Raw genomic sequence first — 24,940 nt, forward strand, 5'->3', positions numbered from 1 at the left:
TTAATAATTTTTTATAATAAGTCATATCTTTCTTTTTTTCAATATATTCAGGCATCTCTTGTTCTTAAGATCCTGCAAATATATATATTTAATCCCGGGATTATTACAATTAATTCGATGAAAAATTATTATTTTACATTTTTATTGAAAATATTTTGATCTCTAATTCCGCCGTCAACTATAACATCACATGTCCACGCTTTTGTTGGCTGAGACAGTTGATGGCATGAGGAGCATTCTAAAAAGTTTGTGCCACGATTAACCTAATCCCTCACTTAAAAAGTTCAATTAATCATATAATTTGAGAGTTAATTACCTCTAATCCACTGGCCAGTTATTATAACCCTTGCATGATAGTATTATTAATCATATTGCGCACACAGAGCAGGTGCTTAAAATATGTCATACACTCTGTAAATGAAATGCCAGCTGAAGTTGCAGGCATCCTTTTCATTTATTTCTTATGTATAGTAACATCAGCATTTTCAACGCATCAGCGTCAATACCGGATTATGTTACCGGACTCGGTTAAAAGTGTTCAACATCGATAACGTCTCCAACTGTCCAAGTGTCGGAGTCGGCAATATTCTCAAAATTTTATATGTTTTTGGTTTAAAATAAGTGTCATAATGTTCATACCCATATTCGAGTGTCCAGTGTCCGATACGGGTTTTTAAGACAAATAAAGAGTCTGGATAACATAGAGATGCCAGGTATGTCAATTTACATGTTTTTTAAAGAGAGAAAAAGAAAAGATGGAGCCTTGCCTTACATTTCACTCTTAGCCATCCTGGGATGCATAGGAGATGGAAGGAGTGTAAAATGCAGGATCATCATTAGTACACCAACCAACTAATTTAGATAGATAGTTTATACCTCATAGGCACGATAATGAGGCGGGAGCTAATGGCATGCTGTGGACGAAAGCTATGAACTATTTAGCTGAACTCGCGGTGAATGATATTTATATACCATATAATCTGCAGGCTGCAGACCGGAGTTTAACAGATCGCAGATCAATTGATTTCACTTAATGGATGCAACGGTTATAGTTCCAGGTTCTGTAGGAGGTACAGAATGCAAAGCTAAAAATTCCATGGATCAGGAACCGTGACATTGAATTTTACAACATGCTGGGGACTATAGTGGAACCATGACAATACTGAGGGTTAAAAAGGAACATATCAGATACTAGGAGGATTGAATCGGCCGAGTAAAAACATCGAGCCCGCCTCGGTACATTCCAAATTTTGATGGCCAAAAGGGCATTACGCCTTCTGTTCAATAACTTCTGGTAACTTATTCAATGACAGAAGTTATCAATTTAATTTCTTACATAATTCAATTATGCTCATCTCCAGTTGTTCTTCAAACAAGATTGCTTAATATTTTTTTTATACAATCACAAGAACCCACACACCCGCATTGTTTTTGACAAATTTCGAATTATTAACATCCCCTTGTAAAAGAGTGACAGAGATACTACTCAAGACCAAGAGTATAAAGCCTTATTTATTTCACAACAACCCCGGTGAAATCACAAGTCACATTTAAGAGGAACAATGACTAGATTTAAAATTAACAAAACAAATTGTCCGAATATATACAATGACAGGCTACTGCACTTGTCTAAATGATGAAGAGCTACTGAAATAAACCACATTATGCAGCTTCGAAACTAGAAAGATAATTAGCCCCTCAAATCCCATTTCCCCTTGGCATATTTGCTCTAACATATATAATAGGCTGTTCCGTTTAAAAGATCGGAATTTCAGCTTCATCCTATGCACATTTCCATTCCAGAAGCTAATACCTAAGCACACTAGCATTACTGTATACACGCGTAAAGAGAAGGCTTGCAGCACAACTAGTAAACCATGCTACCTGAAAAAAGAAGGCTCTGCAACAATACCAAACAAAATTTGCTCCTTAGACATGAAGACCGTTCCCGTTGCCATGGCTGTAAATGCCATCTATTAAGTTATTCGCATGCTTTAGGGAATGCCCATTTTGGTACGGTGTTATTGCTGAGCCACCACTCCTACTGATAAAACCAAAACTTTTTGACTCGCTCTTCCTTAAGAGAATATCTAGTTGTCCGCATGCTGCTGCTATAAGCCCTGTTTTGTTGACAATGCATTGTTAGGAAATTGAGGGCACCAATTTTACAACGTGCTGGGGACTATAGTGTAGCTAGGCTTAAATACCTTAGCCACAAAACAACATGTAGGAAACAGAGATTTTTACCGAGTGATGTATTTAATCTATCTTAGCATCAAAAATAGTAGAGATATAATAAAACGCAACCAAGATGAATTGTACCATCATCATGGTGGATAAACCCTTCTTCGGAAAGAGTGAGATGTAAAATTACCTACAAAAAGAGCAGAAGGTCTTCCAGGCCTTGATGTGAACTCAGGGTGGAATTGGACACCCACATAGTATGGATGTGTGGGCAATTCAATAATCTGCATTTCAGATTAAGACAACCTTAAGATTGGGATGGTAAAAGACATGGCAACAAAGCAACTTACTCCCCCCATCCCCCTCTCCCAAAACAAGTGAAGAAATCCACTAATCATATACAAAAGACCTACCTCCATCCGCTGGCCAGTTTCATCTTTGCCGGTGAACAACAAACCTGCCTTTTCAAGCTGTGGAACCATATCAGGATTGACCTACACAGAATAAAGCACATTGTTCAGTCCCGATAAAGCTTGTAATGTAATAATTACACAAGATGAGTATGTGCACTAGAAAAATGTTTTTTAAGCAACTACCAACAGAAGGAACGAAATAAAGAAAAAGAAGGTCATATACGTACCTCATATCTATGTCGATGCCTCTCATCAATAAAGCTCCTATTGCCATATCTAATAAGAAATGATTTGCACCTCAACATTAGAATTCACAATGGAAGAAGTAAGTCATATTGGCTAATATGTAAAATATATTAAGACTGAGTATTATGTTAAGGAGATATGCATGAATTGAGAATAAAATAATCGAGGCAATTTTCACTATGCACGGCTAATGACTAGATATTCTATGCTTTGATTGACAAAAACTGGAGGAAGACAAGTTATAGGATTTTCAGTTTAATTTTAAATATAATTAGTAATGGTTTCAAAAAGCACGCCAAGATTTAACATTGGAATACCTGGCTAGGTGTCAGGTGTGCTTGCATAAAACAATAATAAAAGATAATTGCAGCCTTAATGTGTGGAACACAGTCGATAATTAAATATTTGCGCAAAAGGTAAAAATGCTTACAGTTTTGCAGATTTGCAGTCTTTAACCTGAAAGTATGTTCTCCTTGAACCGAGACGCATTGTACCTCCCATATGGGTCTTTGAACCCTGCAAGAAGGCAAAGATAAGAAGTGCAATTTCCAAGAAAAATAGAAATCAAAGCTTTAGACACAGAAAGGATGCGGACCTCTGGCATAAATATAACACAAGGATTTGGAGTTTCTGGGTCAAATTCGGTACTGTTGGCATCTTCCAGCCCTAAAACAGACCGCGCAAATTCCACAACAGAAATTTGCATTCCTAGACATATACCAAGATAAGGGATTTTGTTCTCTCGGGCATAGTTTGCCGCCAGTATTTTCCCTTCCACACCTCTGTCACCAAACCCTCCAGGAACAAGTACAGCATCAGCACCCTAAAGTTAAATATATGTTAAAAGCTTACAAATTTTGTTTCAAACACAAAAGTTAAAGCAAGTGATTATGTTTTGCTAATGACAAAGAATAAACTGAAGCTGCACAAACCTTCAACAAGTTCCAGGCAGCTTTGTAATCTTTAGGACTCTGCAAGGATAAATTTATAGTCACACAGTTAAGTAAGACACTGGAAAATTTCATGAGGAAGACGACTGGACAATAACCTCTTTCTTGGTTTCATCTTCGAGGTCACTAGCCGGAACCCAATCCACAGTCAGTTTTCTGTGGCAAGCAACAGAAGCATGCAGCAGAGCCTGGAATATGATAAAGCTTAATCAGCACAGATTCTTTACTCTCTATGAACTGTGTAGTCCCCCTATTGACGTTAATAATGATTGATCTTCGGGTGTCTGTTTCTAATTTGACTAGAATCACGTATAGTAAATAGAAAGAGCCTGTTACTATTAACGTTTACCGTTTACATCCAGATTCTTTTTAAATAAACTATAACAGTACATATCAACCATAAAGTAATATACAAAAGACCATAGAGAGTGAATTACAGACACCTGTGAAGGATAGACATTGCATGTTTTAAGAAGCTAATGACAGCAATCTAATAACTGAACCACGAACCGTCTAAAGCATTGGTATAGTCTTCCAACTCAAAAAGTTTGCACAAGTGCACTTTCCTACTATATTTCACCTTGATGCCATATACTTCGTAACAAGTAATCATAGGATTGAAACAAAATAAAATCGCAACAGAAAGATATACTTAGATATGTGTTCTTGATGAGCAAACATTAACATGTAAACAGAGTGGTAGAACTGCTGAAGAATAAGTATTACCTTCAGTACAGATAGATAAGAATCTGAAAGGCCTGTATACTTGCCAACCATAGCAACTCTAACCTGTCAATAATATACAGAACACTCTAAGGGAAGCTGCAAGGGATTGGAAATAGTAAACTTGACACAAAATACAGGCAAGTGTTAGAACATACTGGAATGTGAAGCCTATCACAAAGATTCGCTCTAGATGTCCAGCCTTCCAGTGAAGATTTATTGGTAACGCTGCATAAAGTTAGTGTGAGTGCTAGACTTAAATTGTCACAAAAAGAGAGAAACGGATAAAAACTTGATCCTAGCCAATTGTAACAGAAGAAAAAGATATGAGCTCCTTTGGATTACCCAGAAAGGTTCAGCACTTTCAGAATTGCTTCATGAGCCCTCTGCTCCTATATATGGAGGGAGAGGGGACCAGTTAATATTCCGATTGCAATTTTGCAATAACATAAGACAATAATATAAGAGAACCATGTACTTTTAATAGCAATGGAACCCGCCAGATGTTGGAAACATCATAGAGCGTAATGATGTTCTCCACCTGAAAAAAAAAAAGGAAAAAGGAAGCATATGCAAGTGATTTAGCAAGAAGTACTGGCAGTGGCAACACTGATAAACAAAAAAGAAATTTTAATTTGGCACAGAAAGTTGTGTGTGCGTGGGTGTCCTACGAGTTATCAACTTACTGCTACATTGCAGAACTGAGATAGCTTATCGATGACATTATCATCAAGTTCCTGCAATTAAATAGTAAAGAAATGACGAGACGAATGATGACACCACAGGCAAGATGTTTCGCATAAAAGTGTAGGCAACTTCACAGGCACTGAGTACATGAACATATGCATAATGAAACAAGAGGAGATACCGTTGTGCTGCGGCAAGCTAGTATATGTGGCGTCAATCCAAGGTTTCTCAATGCTCTCACACTGTGTTGGGTTGGCTTTGTTTTCTGAACATGAAAACATAAATGGCACAATGTCATTAAACCCTACTATAACGTCTAAATCTATCAACATGTGTTATTACTTCAATGTTATATTCACCTGTTCGCCAACAACATTCAAAACAGGAACAAGGCTGACATGGATCAAGCAAAAATTGCTGGCGCCTGTAATGATGGATTTGATAAAACAAACTTAATTGCATATTAAGATTGCTTCAAGTGTCTTTGAATTGTATGAAATAGTAAAGTGGGCTGTTTTAAGCAATATGTGTGTTACATACCAACACGGACCGAGAACTGACTAAGAGCCTCGGTAAACGGCATCGACTCGAAGTCTCCAATAGTACCACCCAGTTCTATAACACAAACATCAGGCGACCCATCTTTTCCATCAACGGGTATAGCTGCTACACGTTCAATCCACTCCTGAATGGCATCTGTGACATGTGGGACAACCTGATTGAGAGAGATTAATATTAGATCGGGCCAAACCAGATACTTGCAAGTGACAAAGGCTGCTCAAAATAGTGGACCTGAACGGTTTTACCCAGATAATCACCCCTCCTCTCCTTGTCAAGGACAGACTATCACAAAACAAATATGGTAATCAATTAATCAAATTCAAGCTCAATCAGATGACTACAGAAAACAAATACAAGTAAACTAAATTATCGCTAACCTGGTAAATCTTTCCAGTAGTGATATTGTTATCACGAGTCAACTTGATGTCTAGAAACCGCTCATAGTTCCCTAGGTCCAAATCCACCTTCAACAAGGAAATCATAATATTTTCTTAGTGGAACGTAGAATGTTTACTTCATGTAGTAATTTTGCAAAGAGGATTCCAGATGCAATACCAAACAGATACTGAGGAACATTAAACTACAGAGCTTTGATATCTGAAGTGAAATTTTCATATAATTAGTTAGTTAAGACCTAAGACTTCGAATAATATGTGTTCTATCCCTGTAGTAAAAGCATAATTGGTTCACTATGTATGATAAGTTAATAACAACTGTACTCTGCCTGGTAGGAATATATATATAACTTCTTAGTCGTTTAAGTGATCCCTTTCTCCATGTTTTTTCCTTTTCAATTCAAATCCCCCACTAGAAAATCAACACTCTGTTCATGATTCTTTTCTGTCTCAATTACCCTAACCTAAAGGCACTCTTGCACAACTGATAGCACTTCTGTGCAAAAAATATACCACCAAAGGGGGTGCAAGGGGGATACATAACTGATTCAAATTCTAAACCACGTTTCTATTACCTCTCCGCCATCATCCAAGACAAACACTTCACCATGCTCGAAAGGGGACATCGTTCCAGCATCAGTATTTAAGTATGGATCTGAAAGATGTAAATAAAAGGAGCATACTGAGCAAAATGGAATGACAAAAGAAAGAGGTTAATTAAAAGCCTACACATGTAAGTATGTACCATTCAAAAGGCAAACAGCATCACGTTCAACAGGAACACAATCAGAGAGGAGTTCGAAAAACAAATGTAATAATGTATCATGAAGACAAAAAGAAAGAAGATAATAACAATAATTGATATGAGGCCTACCTAGAAGAACCCATGTGGAAAAGATCCTCAACAGAGAAAATATATACAATCAAATAACACCATATGGTTCAATCCGTTTCAATCTTCTTACTCATATGAATAATATTAAAAAAATATATAATTTTGAAAGTCTTTAATATATAGAGAGCGTTTGACACTCACGTTTAGATCGGCACAACACCTCATACCATACAAGAACATAGTTAACTTTTGCCAAAAACATGCAAAATTTCAAAATGCTGTAAATTTCTCCACTTAAACACTTGCAGTCCATTAAACATAGCATACAAGGATAATTAATTCAGAATTCGGCAAAGTACAGAAAGAAATAAAAGAAATATATAGAGAAAAAAAATGAAAATCACAAAAAAAGTACAAAAAGCAACACCTCTTTTCTTATTATAGGTTCTAAGTAAAAACTAAAATGACACCGAGGATTCGATGATAGTCTAGTGACGAGGCTCCTTCACCCTCCACCTCAAGGCCAAAGGTCATAGGTTTAAATTCTCACTCCCATGAGGACACGAGGATTCAATGATAGTCTAGTGACAAGGCTCCTTCACCCCTCCACCTCACGGCCAAATGTCATAGGTTCAAATTCTCACTCCCCTGCCCGTATACTAAAATATATAATGCATTAAAAAGAAACTCAAATAATAACCCCATCTATAGCCTAGTTTCAAGGCTCATCTTCTCCTCTTGAGCCAAATCTCATGGTTTAAAATTCTTACTCACATACTCGAATACTTAAAAATCTAATGCTATAAAAAAAGATACTACCGCATAACATACCAAACCCCACTAAACACAACAGTGTACACACACACACACACACACACACAGAGAGAGAGAGAGAGAGAGAGAGAGATGGGGGAGAGGGAGAGGGACAGAGAGAGGGGGGCTAAAAACATGATCAACTTTATGCTCAAGAAAATCAAAATCTTTAAGCAAATTAGCAAAACAGGGAGAAAATCAGAGACCAATCTTAATACAAGTAACACGAAGACCACAGGCTTTAAGAATGAGGCCAATACTGCTAGCAGTAACACCCTTGCCAAGTCCACTCACCACTCCACCACTCACCAACACATATTTCATCTTCCCCTGCTTCATCACCAAAAAATCCAAACAATCAGCTTCAAACATGCAAAAACCACAACCCCTTGTGATCACAATCTTAAAACACCAAGAACATCAGCTCAAAGTACTAAAGATCAAATTTTGACAAGACCCAAGTATGCATATTATGATACGAAAGTAGTGTGTTAAAGAAATGAGTTACCTTGTGTAGTTATATGTTACAATGCTGTAGTTACAGAGAGTTGTGAGTAATAAGTAGTTAAAGAGAGAAAAGAGGTTGGAAAAAAAGAGGGAAACAATGAGATTGGTGAAGAAAATAAGAAGAGTGAATGGCGGCTTTATACAAATCTACCCTCCTCTTTCTCGAGTCTCAACTCATAACCCCCCGGCCCCAACAGTCGTCACATTATGCTTATAGGGCTGTAAATCGATACGGACTATCCGGTATCTCGGCTCATATCCGGCTTGAAAATATGATACATGTCTTATATCCGTTTTGAAAACGATCCAAATCTGGCGGAAAAATTAAGCCGTATAATATATGATCCCGGATACAAGCACACCTATACCCGCTCAGATTCGGTCTCATATAATTTTTCATAAATATGATCCTACCTGAATAACCGAATATGATCCACGGTTCATATTCGATTCAAACTCATATACATATTATATTTTAACACCATCGTATTTGCAAGTAAATAGTCATCATTTTATAAAATTGTAATATCTTATTTAAGTTTATATCTTCATAAAATATGATTTATTTAATGTGATCATGCTTATTATCTTCATATATATTTAATAAATGATACATACCAACACATAACTATAAGTTTTAATTCAAAATTATTATACTTTATAATATTATGTTTACTTGGACTAAATAATAATTATTTGAATCAATGAATAAATAATGATATTTGATGTTAGTGGATCATATTCGGCTCATATTCGATGGATCATAAACTACCCGGTTAAAAAATAGAAAATACGATACTGGATCATATCCGGTTCAGATCCGAATCTCAAATACCCGGGATCGGTTTATACTCGAATAAAACGATCCCGGACCCAAATCTGGACAAGCTAAAAATAATATGATCCGGTACTTGAGCAGAGGGGTACCCGGGATCACCCGGATCATTTTACAGCCCTAATTATGCATACGGTCCGGCTGAACTTATTTTTTGGGCCAAGGGTTCAATTTTGAAGAAAAAAATATAAAAAAATTCTATTTTTTATATAAATCTTATTTTCTTGTCAAATAATGAAAATTGTAAAATATATTTTTTTTGAAGAAAATAAACCCTTAGATTTGGAAAGTACCATTTGCCAAACAGGCATGTCACTACACTAATATATGTGGTCCTCAGAGTCATACAATTCTATGTTCTAAAAATTCTTGATTTATTAATATTTTTTGATTGATTTTAAAAATATATTTTATTAATTTATTGATTATATTCTGATTTTATTAAATATCTTTGATTTATTAAATAAATTTTGATTGGTTAATCGATTCCCGACTTTTACAATCATTTCATTTCATCTGTACATAATTCTTTATAAAATATATAAAATAATTATGTCAACAATGATATTATAAATTATCAAAACTCATTGAATAATATGTACATGTATATTGAAATTGAGGGGGGTAATGATACGAAAGATAATATATTGAGGAGTGTGTAATATCGATAATGAAAAGCAACATAATAGTATTGGGAATAAGTGGAAACTTTGATGCTAATTATGCAGGAAAAAAATATATGTGACGTCATAAGTAGTGAGGCTATCGTAAAGTGCATAAAAAATCTGGCAGGGAGATAGGAGTGGTAGGTTGGTAGTTTGAAGATTTTAAACAGGAGTGTTGAATGTGTGATAGCGAAGTTTTTGTAAGATTTAATATAGTCAAATTAACGATATTGGACTATTGGTGAATAAATGCCTATAAATTTTAAATTTAATTCTGCATTTGCGTACACTTATGTTTTGCTTGCAAGTAGGACTTGAACCTACCTATCTACTTCTTAAATGTGTTAATTCCAACTTATTTAAATATTTGAGCATGCTGGAACAATAACGGCAAACCCAGCAGTGATCCAATGATCCAAATTTGAGGCAAATTACCTCAAATTCTTCTCCCGCAGTGATTCAAAAAGTGATCCAAATTTGGATCAACGAATAGTACTGATCCAAATTTGGATCACCTACTTTATTATAAAATAATGATTTTGTTATTTCTATATCTTTCGTTTATTGGACTTAAATTTAATATGCGATTATTAATATTTAATTAAAAATAGTTTATAATCAATAATTAATAAAATTAATGTTTTAGTAAAAACTTAGAATAATAGGAAAGCAAATTTCATCGAAATTGAAAAAAGAGTACATTACATGCATAAAATAAAAAGTACATAAAATGTATAAAATAAAATAAAATGCATAATTAAATTTAAATTTAAGATTATATAGTTTAATATAAAATTTATCTAATATAATATACAAAAAGTAATTTCGATCAGAATTTGGATCACGTTTCTGGAGTTGGTCAGAAATTTGGATCAGAATTTGGATTAGTGGATAATCTAAATTTAAATTTTTGGATCACAACGGCTGGAGATGGCCTAAGTGAATCATAAGTTTAGTTTAATTGTACTCTTTGACTGTAGAATAAATTTGTAACTCTATCAAATTCTCCATTGGATTATACAAAATAATAAAATATAAACTAAACATAAATCAATAATACTAGTCTTCTTAGAATCACTGATCTATTAAACAAAACTAGCTTTTTTGGCCCGTGCTACGCACACGGGTATTGATTCTTTAATTTTTATCAATTTAATCTATACTTTATGTCGTGATTAACCCCAAATCTGGCGGGTAATCGGCGCAGTCAAATTATTTATTATGAGTTTTAAAGTATAAAATTTTATATGTTTATTAGCATTTTGCCCCGTGCTACGCACACGTGTATAATTGTTTGTTTTTTTCTATCGAGTTAACCTATACTTTTTTTTATTAACAAACAGTATGATATGAGATATAAGTTATGAAAACAACGTATGTAAGAGTCAAAATACTCGAGTTTTGTTATTGGCGATCAGTACGTTGTAGATGTTAAAATTAATATATACGAATGTCGATTGAAAAAATAAAATCACGCAACAGAAATTATAACGAAGCAGACTATATAAATCTTTGTATTTAGAAATATATATATATAATTATTAACTTAACCTGATTATGCAGATTATAGAGCTTCTATATATCTATTCCTCAATTATAAAATTAAGGTGAATATGCTGATGATTAATATCATTAATATAATCAAATATTTAATATAATAATAGTATTTCATGTTTGCAATAAAAATCTATAAGTTTATGGATATATTATTAAATCATTATTTGTATAGTTAAAATAATAATATATATTAGGTAATTCTTATCTAAAATATCTATAAAAAATATGAAAATAGTAATGATTATATAATTAAAGTTTCTCGGCGACGCCAGCTCATACCTTAAATAAAGTAGCAAAAAATAATAATAAACTGTATGCAAAGAATTTTACAGTTAAGTTATTTGAATAAAATGATGCTCATCTATCAAATTTTTATTCAAATAAAAAAAATGCTCATAGCATTTTGGCCGGTGCTACGTACACAGATAGGATTTTTTGTTTTTTTTTTCCAGTTAAGCTATAAATTTTTTTATTAACAAACAGTATGATATGAGATATATGTTATGAAAGACAAAGTAATAGATTTTTCATTATTATCATTAATTAAGGTGAATATGCTGATGATAGAGTTTCCTCCCGTCCTTATATAAAAATTGATAAACATGTTAAGAAATAATTAACCTTGAAGAAATACATCAATAAAGAAATACATATGTGATTTCAAAAAAAAAAAAAAATACATATGTAGTCATAATTCACTTACATTACTAAACTTATATGTTACAACTATTGCCTATATTAAAAATCTATAATAAGAAGATATACGTCATAAATATCTATAATGGAATAAAAATGACCAAATTTTAATATAATAATAATATTTGTGATTGGAATAAAAATTTATATGTTTATGGATCTATTATTCAATCATTAATTTTTTACTTAAAATAATTTAAAAAATAAATTATTTTTCAGAAATACTTATAAAAGACATGAATATAGTAATGACTATATAATTAAAATTTCTCGGTGTCGCCTAACGGCGACACCTCGTATCTTGAATAGAATAACAAAAAATTATAATAAACCGTATGTAAAAAAATTTATTATTAATTTGTTTAAATAAAAATATGCTTATTTATTACCACATGAAAATTATTTAAGCATTTTGGCCCGTGCTACACACACGGGTATGATACGAGTATGAAAAAAGTACTCGATTAATAATGAAATTATAACAAAAATTCTTGATCTGAAAATTGAATGTAATGAACATGAAAACTGTATAAATTAAATGAAAAAGTATTTAGTAAAAAATGTCAAAATCTGTGGAAATGAAATGAAGTTTGACTTTATATTCGCACATAAGCTATTACAGTCCGGATCCATGTGTCGAAAATTTGAAAAACCTGGTATATGAATACTTCCTTATCAAGAGCTGAAATTATGGAGTGAGAAAGAACTCCATTAATTTGAATTTATAACAATAAGTTTTGATTTGAAATTAAATATAATGTATATGGAAACCACTACATTTTATACATAAATGGATTGTAATAATAAATATCAAAATCATTGAAAATCAAATAAATTTTGACTATGTTTCCTTATTTACATATAAATGGATTCATGTATCTGAAAATTTTAAAAGTCTAATATACAGAAACTTTTTATATCAAGAGTTAAAATTGTGAAGTGAAAAAAAAATACTCCATTAATCGGAAAATATAACAAAAAGTCGATCTGAAAATTGAATATAGTGAATATGAAAACTGCACAAATTATACGAAAAAGTTTTGTAGTATTAAATGCTAAAATAAGTGGAAATCAAATTATGTTTGACTACGTTTCTTTTTTTGCAACTGTATGAATTATAGCAGTCTATATCCATGTATCGGAAAATATAAAAAAAAATAATAATTAATATATCAAAATATCAAAAGTCTTGATTTGGAAATTAAATGTATTGAATATGGAAACCAATATATATTATACAAAAAAGGATTGTAATAATAACGGCCAAAATCAGTTAAATAAAATAAAATTTGACTATTTTTCCTTATTTACATATGGGTTATAGCATGCTAGACCCATGTATCCAAAAATTTAAAAGGTCAAATATATAAAAACTTTCTTATCAAGAGCTAAAATTATGGAGTGAAAAAAAAACTCTATTAATTTGAAATTATAACAAAAAGTCTTGATTTGAAAATTAAATATAATGAACGTGGAAACCGCAAAAATTAAATGTAAATGGTATTTTAGTAATTAATGTCAACATCAATGAAAATCAAATAAAGTTTGACTTCCCTATTAACAGTCTAGATCCATGTATCCGAATATTTAAAAATCTAATATATAAAAACTTCCTTATCGAGAGCTAAAATTGTGGAGTGAAAAAGTACTCCATTAATTTGAAATTATAACAAAAGGTCTAGATTTGAAAATTAAATATAGTGAATATGGAAATCACTACATATTATACAAAAAAAGATTAATGCCAAAATCATCGAAAATCAAATATATTTTGACTACATTTCCTTGTACACATATGAGTTATAGTAGGCTAGATTCATGTATCTAGATGGAAATTGGGTCATATTCATTCTCGGTGTCTCTTGTCAAAATACAATGACACGCAATAAGAAGTAAACAAAAAACCTTGATCAGATGTTGAAAAAAAGTTAATATAAATCTTCACACGGTGAGCATCCGATAGTGGCCTAGACGAATCATCTCTATTCAGCAGCTGCAAGGAAAACTCAATCATAAAAAAAAGAGTTAATAACAATTGGCACCCCTTTGGTTTCGGCTTATTGCACATTGCATCTAATAGTTTTGGAAAATATACTTTGCAGCCCCAGACTTTTAACCCGTAGACACTTTGCACCAGTTCCGTTAATTTCTGCCGTTACCGTTAACTTTTGCAAGGGCATTTTGGGAAATTTAATTATATTTAATTAAAATCAGACCTTTATTTAAATTTTCTGACCATCTAAACGATATTTTTCGGAAAAACTTAAAGAACGAAAGTTGTAGAGAATAAAAAGATCTTTCTAGAACAATAAGGTTCAAAATTTAAATAATTATTTAAAAATGATTGTTCATTTTTACAAGATTGCTAATTTTTGAATTTTTTAAAAATAATTATAAGAACAATTACGAAAATTTTGAACCTTATAGTTCTAAGAAGATTTTTTTATTCTCTACAACTTTCGTTCTTTAAGTTTTTCCGAAAAATATTGTTTAGATGGTCAAAAAATTTAAATAAAAGTCTGATTTTAATTAAATTTCCAAAAATGCCCCTGCAAAAGTTAACGGTAACGGCAGAATTTAACGGAAAGGGTGCAAAGTGTCTACGGGTTAAAAGTCTGGGGATGCAAAGTGTATTTTTCAAAACTATTAGGTGCAATGTGCAATAAGCCGAAATCAAAGGGGTGCCAATTGCAATTAACTCTAAAAAAAAAGCTCAATAAATGCATTATATGCATCATAATCACTATCAACACGAAAGGAAATTATGCAAAAATAAATCCAAAAAAATTAATTACAAAATATCATGTCATCTATACAATATAAAAAACTTAAAAACTGGAACAAAAATACAAAAAATAGAACATACACCAATGCTAAGCCACAATCCCATATGTGGAGGTCGTATACTTTCATAAAAGCCTCTCCAGCTTTCCAAACTTTCACCTAGTGACTACCTTAATCCAATATCAGGTGAATAAAATGAGCTCCCCACATGAGAATACCTATTAAATAACAGACACAAACTTATTAGAAATTGTTGTATATCACACTAATGATTCTACATGAAGACGTTAACGACAATACGATCGCGTCCAAGACTTTTGAGGAACCAAGACCAAGAGTACTGTATCTTGGAAATGAATGCGTATGGAAACTTTACTCTAGTGCGGAAATCAATTACGAAATTATTTTGTAATACTTGAACTGATTTCACTCTAAGATCTTCAAGCATTTCTTTTAACATTAATCTGAAACACAAATAGAGTTTGAAGAGATTAACACGTTAGGAATAAAAAATATATTAAATGAATCAAAAAACACAAAGAACAAACAGTTTAGTTTAGACATTCTAACAAACACTTTATGACCTATGAATTATACTAACCACAAATCAGAAATCATACATGACAAACTATAACAAAGTCAAAATAAATTGAATCTAGAAGAATTAAAAGAGAAAACATCAAGATTACGTTTTGCACAACACAAATCCTAACACGAAGAGTTAAAAATGATGTTCAAAAAATAATCTCAAGTTCAATATCACAACACAAATCTTTCATTTGCACAAAAGTGTTCGAACCTTTTCTCAAATTCCTGAAACATGAAATCCAATAGAAATCGTGAGAACGGATCTTTCAATTTTTCTCTGTAGCAAATTATCAAACACGTTAAATACAAATTTATGTACTGATTATTATACCTGCAGCGTTCAAATAACAAACTCAGAACCCGTTCAAAAATAATAGAATGAACAAATATACACAATGGAGCATATATTGTAAATTAAGCTGGATATAGTGCAGACCTATTTCACGTCCAATAGTGTTATTCTCTTTTTGACTTCGAGACATCATCCTTTGTCGAAGCATCGTCTTGCCTGATGCATATATACACTGATCAACGCAACATGACCTACCATAGAAAGGATTGCAAAACCTGTTGACGACGTTGAATCCATCTTCATGCTAAAAAAACACGATCACCGTTATCACTACAATATAAAAAAATGTTACTACCAAACACTCTGCAAATCGAGAGTGAGAAAAAATGACCAAATGATTACAGATGCAAGCAGATTATAAGAATTTCGAATTTCAAATAAAAAAATAGCAGAGAGCATAATAGAGGAGGAAAAGATTGATTAAGAAAATTAAGCATGAATATGTTATGATTAACTATCATGTTTGAATTTTAAATCAATTAGACGTACTAATGAGTGCCATGATTGGAGGAACCGAATTCAATGCCTTTTTCAAACTCTCATATGGTTGGAAGATGCTATGAGATCCAACATTATCTGGGTCGGGTTACATGAAGATCCGAAATTTGAAATTACAGTGTTAATTTGAATAGGGAAGAGACCGGGTTGATCCATATGGGTAATGGGTTGATCCAAGAGCATGTGAAATTACCGGAATAACCTTAAAAAATCACTCATGCTTTAAGAAGTATTTAGATATAGAAGACAAACATAGTAAAACCGCGCATTATGAAAAAAACCAACTTAGAATCTTATTTTGATTTGAAGAGAAATTTTAAAATATATCTTGAATTTTAAAATTTTAGAAAATTTTATATTTATTTTTGGATAATTTATCATAAGATATATAACCTGATCTAGTCCTCTAACTCTCTAATTTAGTTATCATTCAAGGGACAATCTTTGGCTATAATTTAGGAGAAAGAGATGCATTATCAAATACAATGATTTGTCAATTATTTTTTTGTGGATGATGTGCTTAAAATCAAGGCTTATTATGTAAGACAACAACATAGGTGATAGAAATAAAAAAAGAACCTGGTCGTTATAATTCACACTTGTGATAACATTTCAGATAATCTCGATTTCTAATCTTCGACCATAATTTCGGAGAAGAAGATCAATTATAAAATTCAATGATTTTCTTGAAGTTTATAAAAAAAAATTAGGTTGATGTGCTAAAATTAAGGCCTAAAATGTAGATAAAAACATGTGTGATAAAAAGATACAATGAACCTGGTCGTTAGAAGTCATGTGTGGTGTCTTTTCAACAAATCTGAAATATGGATATGGATATATGTATATTAGTAATTAATAACCATAATTAAGTTGATCATATGTTTCTCCAAATGGATTTATGAGAATCCTCAACATAATTGAGTTAAAATTAATTTTTTTTATAATTATAACAATAAACTTTATATTCTTCGATATAAACTTTACCTATTAAAAATATTAAAAATAACGTGTAGAAGTACTTTGTTTTTCTATATATTGAAAACGTACTTGAAAAGTTAAAGCAAATAAATATAGCAATAATCAAGTGTTAAGTCACCTTCAATTCAATGAAAATTACTCTTAGGAATAAATACATATATACGTCAAATATTTATATAAATAAATAAATATAAATAATTATATATTATATATTATAGAATTAAATACTTATAAGTAAATATAAATTTTTGATGTGGACATTTTGATAATTGATTCGTTAAATATATTATTTGATCATGGGCTATAATTTAGGAGAGGAAGATTCTGTATCAATCTCAATGACTTAGTTGAAATTTATCAATTATATTGTAGGATGAGGTGCTAAAATCAAGGCCCGGATTATGGGAGAACAAAATAAGAGAAACAATTACAACGAACCTGGAACTGATAATTAAAATATTAAAATAAACAATGTATCTCCAATAGATTTGTTGATAAACTGTTACATCAAGATCCTTATTCGAAGGAAACAGAATCATCACAACTCCTTAACAAAACGATAATCTATTTATTTTTAATTTAAAAGGGCAACCTATAGAAATATTCCAGGACTCAAGGAATGTAATCTTATATAGAAGCAAATAACGTGCTAATTTTTACAAGATTGCTAATTTTTGAATTTTTTAAAAATAATTATAAAAACAATTACGAAAATTTTGAACCTTATAGTTCTAAGAAGATTTTTTTATTCTCTACAACTTTCGTTCTTTAAGTTTTTCCGAAAAATATTGTTTAGATGGTCAAAAAATTTAAATAAAAGTCTGATTTTAATTAAATTTCCAAAAATGCCCCTGCAAAAGTTAACGGTAACGGCAGAATTTAACGGAAAGGGTGCAAAGTGTCTACGGGTTAAAAGTCTGGGGATGCAAAGTGTATTTTTCAAAACTATTAGGTGCAATGTGCAATAAGCCGAAATCAAAGGGGTGCCAATTGCAATTAACTCTAAAAAAAAAGCTCAATAAATGCATTATATGCATCATAATCACTATCAACACGAAAGGAAATTATGCAAAAATAAATCCAAAAAAATTAATTACAAAATATCATGTCATCTATACAATATAAAAAACTTAAAAACTGGAACAAAAATACAAAAAATAGAACATACACCAATGCTAAGCCACAATCCCATATGTGGAGGTCGTATACTTTCATAAAAGCCTCTCCAGCTTTCCAAACTTTCACCTAGTGACTACCTTAATCCAATATCAGGTGAATAAAATGAGCTCCCCACATGAGAATACCTATTAAATAACAGACACAAACTTATTACAAATTGTTGTATATCACACTAATGATTCTACATGAAGACGTTAACGACAATACGATCGCGTCCAAGACTTTTGAGGAACCAAGACCAAGAGTACTGTATCTTGGAAATGAATGCGTATGGAAACTTTACTCTAGTGCGGAAATCAATTACGAAATTATTTTGTAATACTTGAACTGATTTCACTCTAAGATCTTCAAGCATTTCTTTTAACATTAATCTGAAACACAAATAGAGTTTGAAGAGATTAACACGTTAGGAATAAAAAATATATTAAATGAATCAAAAAACACAAAGAACAAACAGTTTAGTTTAGACATTCTAACAAACACTTTATGACCTATGAATTATACTAACCACAAATCAGAAATCATACATGACAAACTATAACAAAGTCAAAATAAATTGAATCTAGAAGAATTAAAAGAGAAAACATCAAGATTACGTTTTGCACAACACAAATCCTAACACGAAGAGTTAAAAATGATGTTCAAAAAATAATCTCAAGTTCAATATCACAACACAAATCTTTCATTTGCACAAAAGTGTTCGAACCTTTTCTCAAATTCCTGAAACATGAAATCCAATAGAAATCGTGAGAACGGATCTTTCAATTTTTCTCTGTAGCAAATTATCAAACACGTTAAATACAAATTTATGTACTGATTATTATACCTGCAGCGTTCAAATAACAAACTCAGAACCCGTTCAAAAATAATAGAATGAACAAATATACACAATGGAGCATATATTGTAAATTAAGCTGGATATAGTGCAGACCTATTTCACGTCCAATAGTGTTATTCTCTTTTTGACTTCGAGACATCATCCTTTGTCGAAGCATCGTCTTGCCTGATGCATATATACACTGATCAACGCAACATGACCTACCATAGAAAGGATTGCAAAACCTGTTGACGACGTTGAATCCATCTTCATGCTAAAAAAACACGATCACCGTTATCACTACAATATAAAAAAATGTTACTACCAAACACTCTGCAAATCGAGAGTGAGAAAAAATGACCAAATGATTACAGATGCAAGCAGATTATAAGAATTTCGAATTTCAAATAAAAAAATAGCAGAGAGCATAATAGAGGAGGAAAAGATTGATTAAGAAAATTAAGCATGAATATGTTATGATTAACTATCATGTTTGAATTTTAAATCAATTAGACGTACTAATGAGTGCCATGATTGGAGGAACCGAATTCAATGCCTTTTTCAAACTCTCATATGGTTGGAAGATGCTATGAGATCCAACATTATCTGGGTCGGGTTACATGAAGATCCGAAATTTGAAATTACAGTGTTAATTTGAATAGGGAAGAGACCGGGTTGATCCATATGGGTAATGGGTTGATCCAAGAGCATGTGAAATTACCGGAATAACCTTAAAAAATCACTCATGCTTTAAGAAGTATTTAGATATAGAAGACAAACATAGTAAAACCGCGCATTATGAAAAAAACCAACTTAGAATCTTATTTTGATTTGAAGAGAAATTTTAAAATATATCTTGAATTTTAAAATTTTAGAAAATTTTATATTTATTTTTGGATAATTTATCATAAGATATATAACCTGATCTAGTCCTCTAACTCTCTAATTTAGTTATCATTCAAGGGACAATCTTTGGCTATAATTTAGGAGAAAGAGATGCATTATCAAATACAATGATTTGTCAATTATTTTTTTGTGGATGATGTGCTTAAAATCAAGGCTTATTATGTAAGACAACAACATAGGTGATAGAAATAAAAAAAGAACCTGGTCGTTATAATTCACACTTGTGATAACATTTCAGATAATCTCGATTTCTAATCTTCGACCATAATTTCGGAGAAGAAGATCAATTATAAAATTCAATGATTTTCTTGAAGTTTATAAAAAAAAAATTAGGTTGATGTGCTAAAATTAAGGCCTAAAATGTAGATAAAAACATGTGTGATAAAAAGATACAATGAACCTGGTCGTTAGAAGTCATGTGTGGTGTCTTTTCAACAAATCTGAAATATGGATATGGATATATGTATATTAGTAATTAATAACCATAATTAAGTTGATCATATGTTTCTCCAAATGGATTTATGAGAATCCTCAACATAATTGAGTTAAAATTAATTTTTTTTATAATTATAACAATAAACTTTATATTCTTCGATATAAACTTTACCTATTAAAAATATTAAAAATAACGTGTAGAAGTACTTTGTTTTTCTATATATTGAAAACGTACTTGAAAAGTTAAAGCAAATAAATATAGCAATAATCAAGTGTTAAGTCACCTTCAATTCAATGAAAATTACTCTTAGGAATAAATACATATATACGTCAAATATTTATATAAATAAATAAATATAAATAATTATATATTATATATTATAGAATTAAATACTTATAAGTAAATATAAATTTTTGATGTGGACATTTTGATAATTGATTCGTTAAATATATTATTTGATCATGGGCTATAATTTAGGAGAGGAAGATTCTGTATCAATCTCAATGACTTAGTTGAAATTTATCAATTATATTGTAGGATGAGGTGCTAAAATCAAGGCCCGGATTATGGGAGAACAAAATAAGAGAAACAATTACAACGAACCTGGAACTGATAATTAAAATATTAAAATAAACAATGTATCTCCAATAGATTTGTTGATAAACTGTTACATCAAGATCCTTATTCGAAGGAAACAGAATCATCACAACTCCTTAACAAAACGATAATCTATTTATTTTTAATTTAAAAGGGCAACCTATAGAAATATTCCAGGACTCAAGGAATGTAATCTTATATAGAAGCAAATAACGTGCTAATTTTTACAAGATTGCTAATTTTTGAATTTTTTAAAAATAATTATAAAAACAATTACGAAAATTTTGAACCTTATAGTTCTAAGAAGATTTTTTTATTCTCTACAACTTTCGTTCTTTAAGTTTTTCCGAAAAATATTGTTTAGATGGTCAAAAAATTTAAATAAAAGTCTGATTTTAATTAAATTTCCAAAAATGCCCCTGCAAAAGTTAACGGTAACGGCAGAATTTAACGGAAAGGGTGCAAAGTGTCTACGGGTTAAAAGTCTGGGGATGCAAAGTGTATTTTTCAAAACTATTAGGTGCAATGTGCAATAAGCCGAAATCAAAGGGGTGCCAATTGCAATTAACTCTAAAAAAAAAGCTCAATAAATGCATTATATGCATCATAATCACTATCAACACGAAAGGAAATTATGCAAAAATAAATCCAAAAAAATTAATTACAAAATATCATGTCATCTATACAATATAAAAAACTTAAAAACTGGAACAAAAATACAAAAAATAGAACATACACCAATGCTAAGCCACAATCCCATATGTGGAGGTCGTATACTTTCATAAAAGCCTCTCCAGCTTTCCAAACTTTCACCTAGTGACTACCTTAATCCAATATCAGGTGAATAAAATGAGCTCCCCACATGAGAATACCTATTAAATAACAGACACAAACTTATTACAAATTGTTGTATATCACACTAATGATTCTACATGAAGACGTTAACGACAATACGATCGCGTCCAAGACTTTTGAGGAACCAAGACCAAGAGTACTGTATCTTGGAAATGAATGCGTATGGAAACTTTACTCTAGTGCGGAAATCAATTACGAAATTATTTTGTAATACTTGAACTGATTTCACTCTAAGATCTTCAAGCATTTCTTTTAACATTAATCTGAAACACAAATAGAGTTTGAAGAGATTAACACGTTAGGAATAAAAAATATATTAAATGAATCAAAAAACACAAAGAACAAACAGTTTAGTTTAGACATTCTAACAAACACTTTATGACCTATGAATTATACTAACCACAAATCAGAAATCATACATGACAAACTATAACAAAGTCAAAATAAATTGAATCTAGAAGAATTAAAAGAGAAAACATCAAGATTACGTTTTGCACAACACAAATCCTAACACGAAGAGTTAAAAATGATGTTCAAAAAATAATCTCAAGTTCAATATCACAACACAAATCTTTCATTTGCACAAAAGTGTTCGAACCTTTTCTCAAATTCCTGAAACATGAAATCCAATAGAAATCGTGAGAACGGATCTTTCAATTTTTCTCTGTAGCAAATTATCAAACACGTTAAATACAAATTTATGTACTGATTATTATACCTGCAGCGTTCAAATAACAAACTCAGAACCCGTTCAAAAATAATAGAATGAACAAATATACACAATGGAGCATATATTGTAAATTAAGCTGGATATAGTGCAGACCTATTTCACGTCCAATAGTGTTATTCTCTTTTTGACTTCGAGACATCATCCTTTGTCGAAGCATCGTCTTGCCTGATGCATATATACACTGATCAACGCAACATGACCTACCATAGAAAGGATTGCAAAACCTGTTGACGACGTTGAATCCATCTTCATGCTAAAAAAACACGATCACCGTTATCACTACAATATAAAAAAATGTTACTACCAAACACTCTGCAAATCGAGAGTGAGAAAAAATGACCAAATGATTACAGATGCAAGCAGATTATAAGAATTTCGAATTTCAAATAAAAAAATAGCAGAGAGCATAATAGAGGAGGAAAAGATTGATTAAGAAAATTAAGCATGAATATGTTATGATTAACTATCATGTTTGAATTTTAAATCAATTAGACGTACTAATGAGTGCCATGATTGGAGGAACCGAATTCAATGCCTTTTTCAAACTCTCATATGGTTGGAAGATGCTATGAGATCCAACATTATCTGGGTCGGGTTACATGAAGATCCGAAATTTGAAATTACAGTGTTAATTTGAATAGGGAAGAGACCGGGTTGATCCATATGGGTAATGGGTTGATCCAAGAGCATGTGAAATTACCGGAATAACCTTAAAAAATCACTCATGCTTTAAGAAGTATTTAGATATAGAAGACAAACATAGTAAAACCGCGCATTATGAAAAAAACCAACTTAGAATCTTATTTTGATTTGAAGAGAAATTTTAAAATATATCTTGAATTTTAAAATTTTAGAAAATTTTATATTTATTTTTGGATAATTTATCATAAGATATATAACCTGATCTAGTCCTCTAACTCTCTAATTTAGTTATCATTCAAGGGACAATCTTTGGCTATAATTTAGGAGAAAGAGATGCATTATCAAATACAATGATTTGTCAATTATTTTTTTGTGGATGATGTGCTTAAAATCAAGGCTTATTATGTAAGACAACAACATAGGTGATAGAAATAAAAAAAGAACCTGGTCGTTATAATTCACACTTGTGATAACATTTCAGATAATCTCGATTTCTAATCTTCGACCATAATTTCGGAGAAGAAGATCAATTATAAAATTCAATGATTTTCTTGAAGTTTATAAAAAAAAAAATTAGGTTGATGTGCTAAAATTAAGGCCTAAAATGTAGATAAAAACATGTGTGATAAAAAGATACAATGAACCTGGTCGTTAGAAGTCATGTGTGGTGTCTTTTCAACAAATCTGAAATATGGATATGGATATATGTATATTAGTAATTAATAACCATAATTAAGTTGATCATATGTTTCTCCAAATGGATTTATGAGAATCCTCAACATAATTGAGTTAAAATTAATTTTTTTTATAATTATAACAATAAACTTTATATTCTTCGATATAAACTTTACCTATTAAAAATATTAAAAATAACGTGTAGAAGTACTTTGTTTTTCTATATATTGAAAACGTACTTGAAAAGTTAAAGCAAATAAATATAGCAATAATCAAGTGTTAAGTCACCTTCAATTCAATGAAAATTACTCTTAGGAATAAATACATATATACGTCAAATATTTATATAAATAAATAAATATAAATAATTATATATTATATATTATAGAATTAAATACTTATAAGTAAATATAAATTTTTGATGTGGACATTTTGATAATTGATTCGTTAAATATATTATTTGATCATGGGCTATAATTTAGGAGAGGAAGATTCTGTATCAATCTCAATGACTTAGTTGAAATTTATCAATTATATTGTAGGATGAGGTGCTAAAATCAAGGCCCGGATTATGGGAGAACAAAATAAGAGAAACAATTACAACGAACCTGGAACTGATAATTAAAATATTAAAATAAACAATGTATCTCCAATAGATTTGTTGATAAACTGTTACATCAAGATCCTTATTCGAAGGAAACAGAATCATCACAACTCCTTAACAAAACGATAATCTATTTATTTTTAATTTAAAAGGGCAACCTATAGAAATATTCCAGGACTCAAGGAATGTAATCTTATATAGAAGCAAATAACGTGCGATTGCAGATTTTTAT

General features: G+C 31.0%; 1 protein-coding gene across 7 annotated transcripts; it reads right to left on the minus strand.

The window, feature by feature from the left end:
* Positions 1-1,549: 1,549 nt before the first annotated feature.
* Positions 1,550-8,457, minus strand: LOC108204979 (uncharacterized). Of its 7 annotated transcripts, none has more exons than XM_017374705.2 (21): positions 8,316-8,457; positions 8,014-8,137; positions 6,735-6,814; positions 6,142-6,228; positions 5,996-6,046; positions 5,744-5,918; positions 5,563-5,627; positions 5,385-5,468; positions 5,203-5,253; positions 4,995-5,057; positions 4,862-4,908; positions 4,675-4,744; positions 4,520-4,582; positions 3,892-3,981; positions 3,776-3,814; positions 3,439-3,666; positions 3,274-3,359; positions 2,825-2,873; positions 2,598-2,678; positions 2,375-2,468; positions 1,550-2,120 (listed from the first exon to the last, which is right to left on the minus strand). In XM_017374705.2, exons 2-21 carry the CDS (start codon positions 8,129-8,131, stop codon positions 1,930-1,932), a joined length of 1,812 nt encoding a protein of 603 aa, XP_017230194.1. In that variant the 5' UTR covers positions 8,132-8,137; positions 8,316-8,457; the 3' UTR covers positions 1,550-1,929. The 7 variants fall into 7 exon arrangements, with proteins under 7 accessions (XP_017230194.1, XP_017230197.1, XP_017230198.1 ...); XM_017374708.2 differs by having other exon boundaries at positions 8,014-8,140; positions 8,316-8,441; XM_017374709.2 differs by lacking the exons at positions 8,014-8,137; positions 8,316-8,457 and adding an exon at positions 7,034-7,101.
* Between the last annotated feature and the right edge of the window lie 16,483 nt (positions 8,458-24,940).

This window comes from Daucus carota, chromosome 1 (assembly GCF_001625215.2).
Source record: "Daucus carota subsp. sativus chromosome 1, DH1 v3.0, whole genome shotgun sequence".
NCBI classification, from domain to species: domain Eukaryota; kingdom Viridiplantae; phylum Streptophyta; class Magnoliopsida; order Apiales; family Apiaceae; genus Daucus; species Daucus carota.

Excerpts from the sequence above, each read along its gene's own strand:
- LOC108204979 (XM_064090967.1), bottom strand. The coding sequence starts at position 8,146 with ATGAAGCAGGGGAAGATGAAATATGTGTTGGTGAGTGGTGGAGTGGTG. Across the intron at positions 4,583-4,674 it reads GTGATAGGCTTCACATTCCA|GTTAGAGTTGCTATGGTTGG; the intron begins GTATGTTCTAAC and ends TATTATTGACAG. Across the intron at positions 3,667-3,775 it reads CTGCCTGGAACTTGTTGAAG|GGTGCTGATGCTGTACTTGT; the intron begins GTTTGTGCAGCT and ends ATTTAACTTTAG.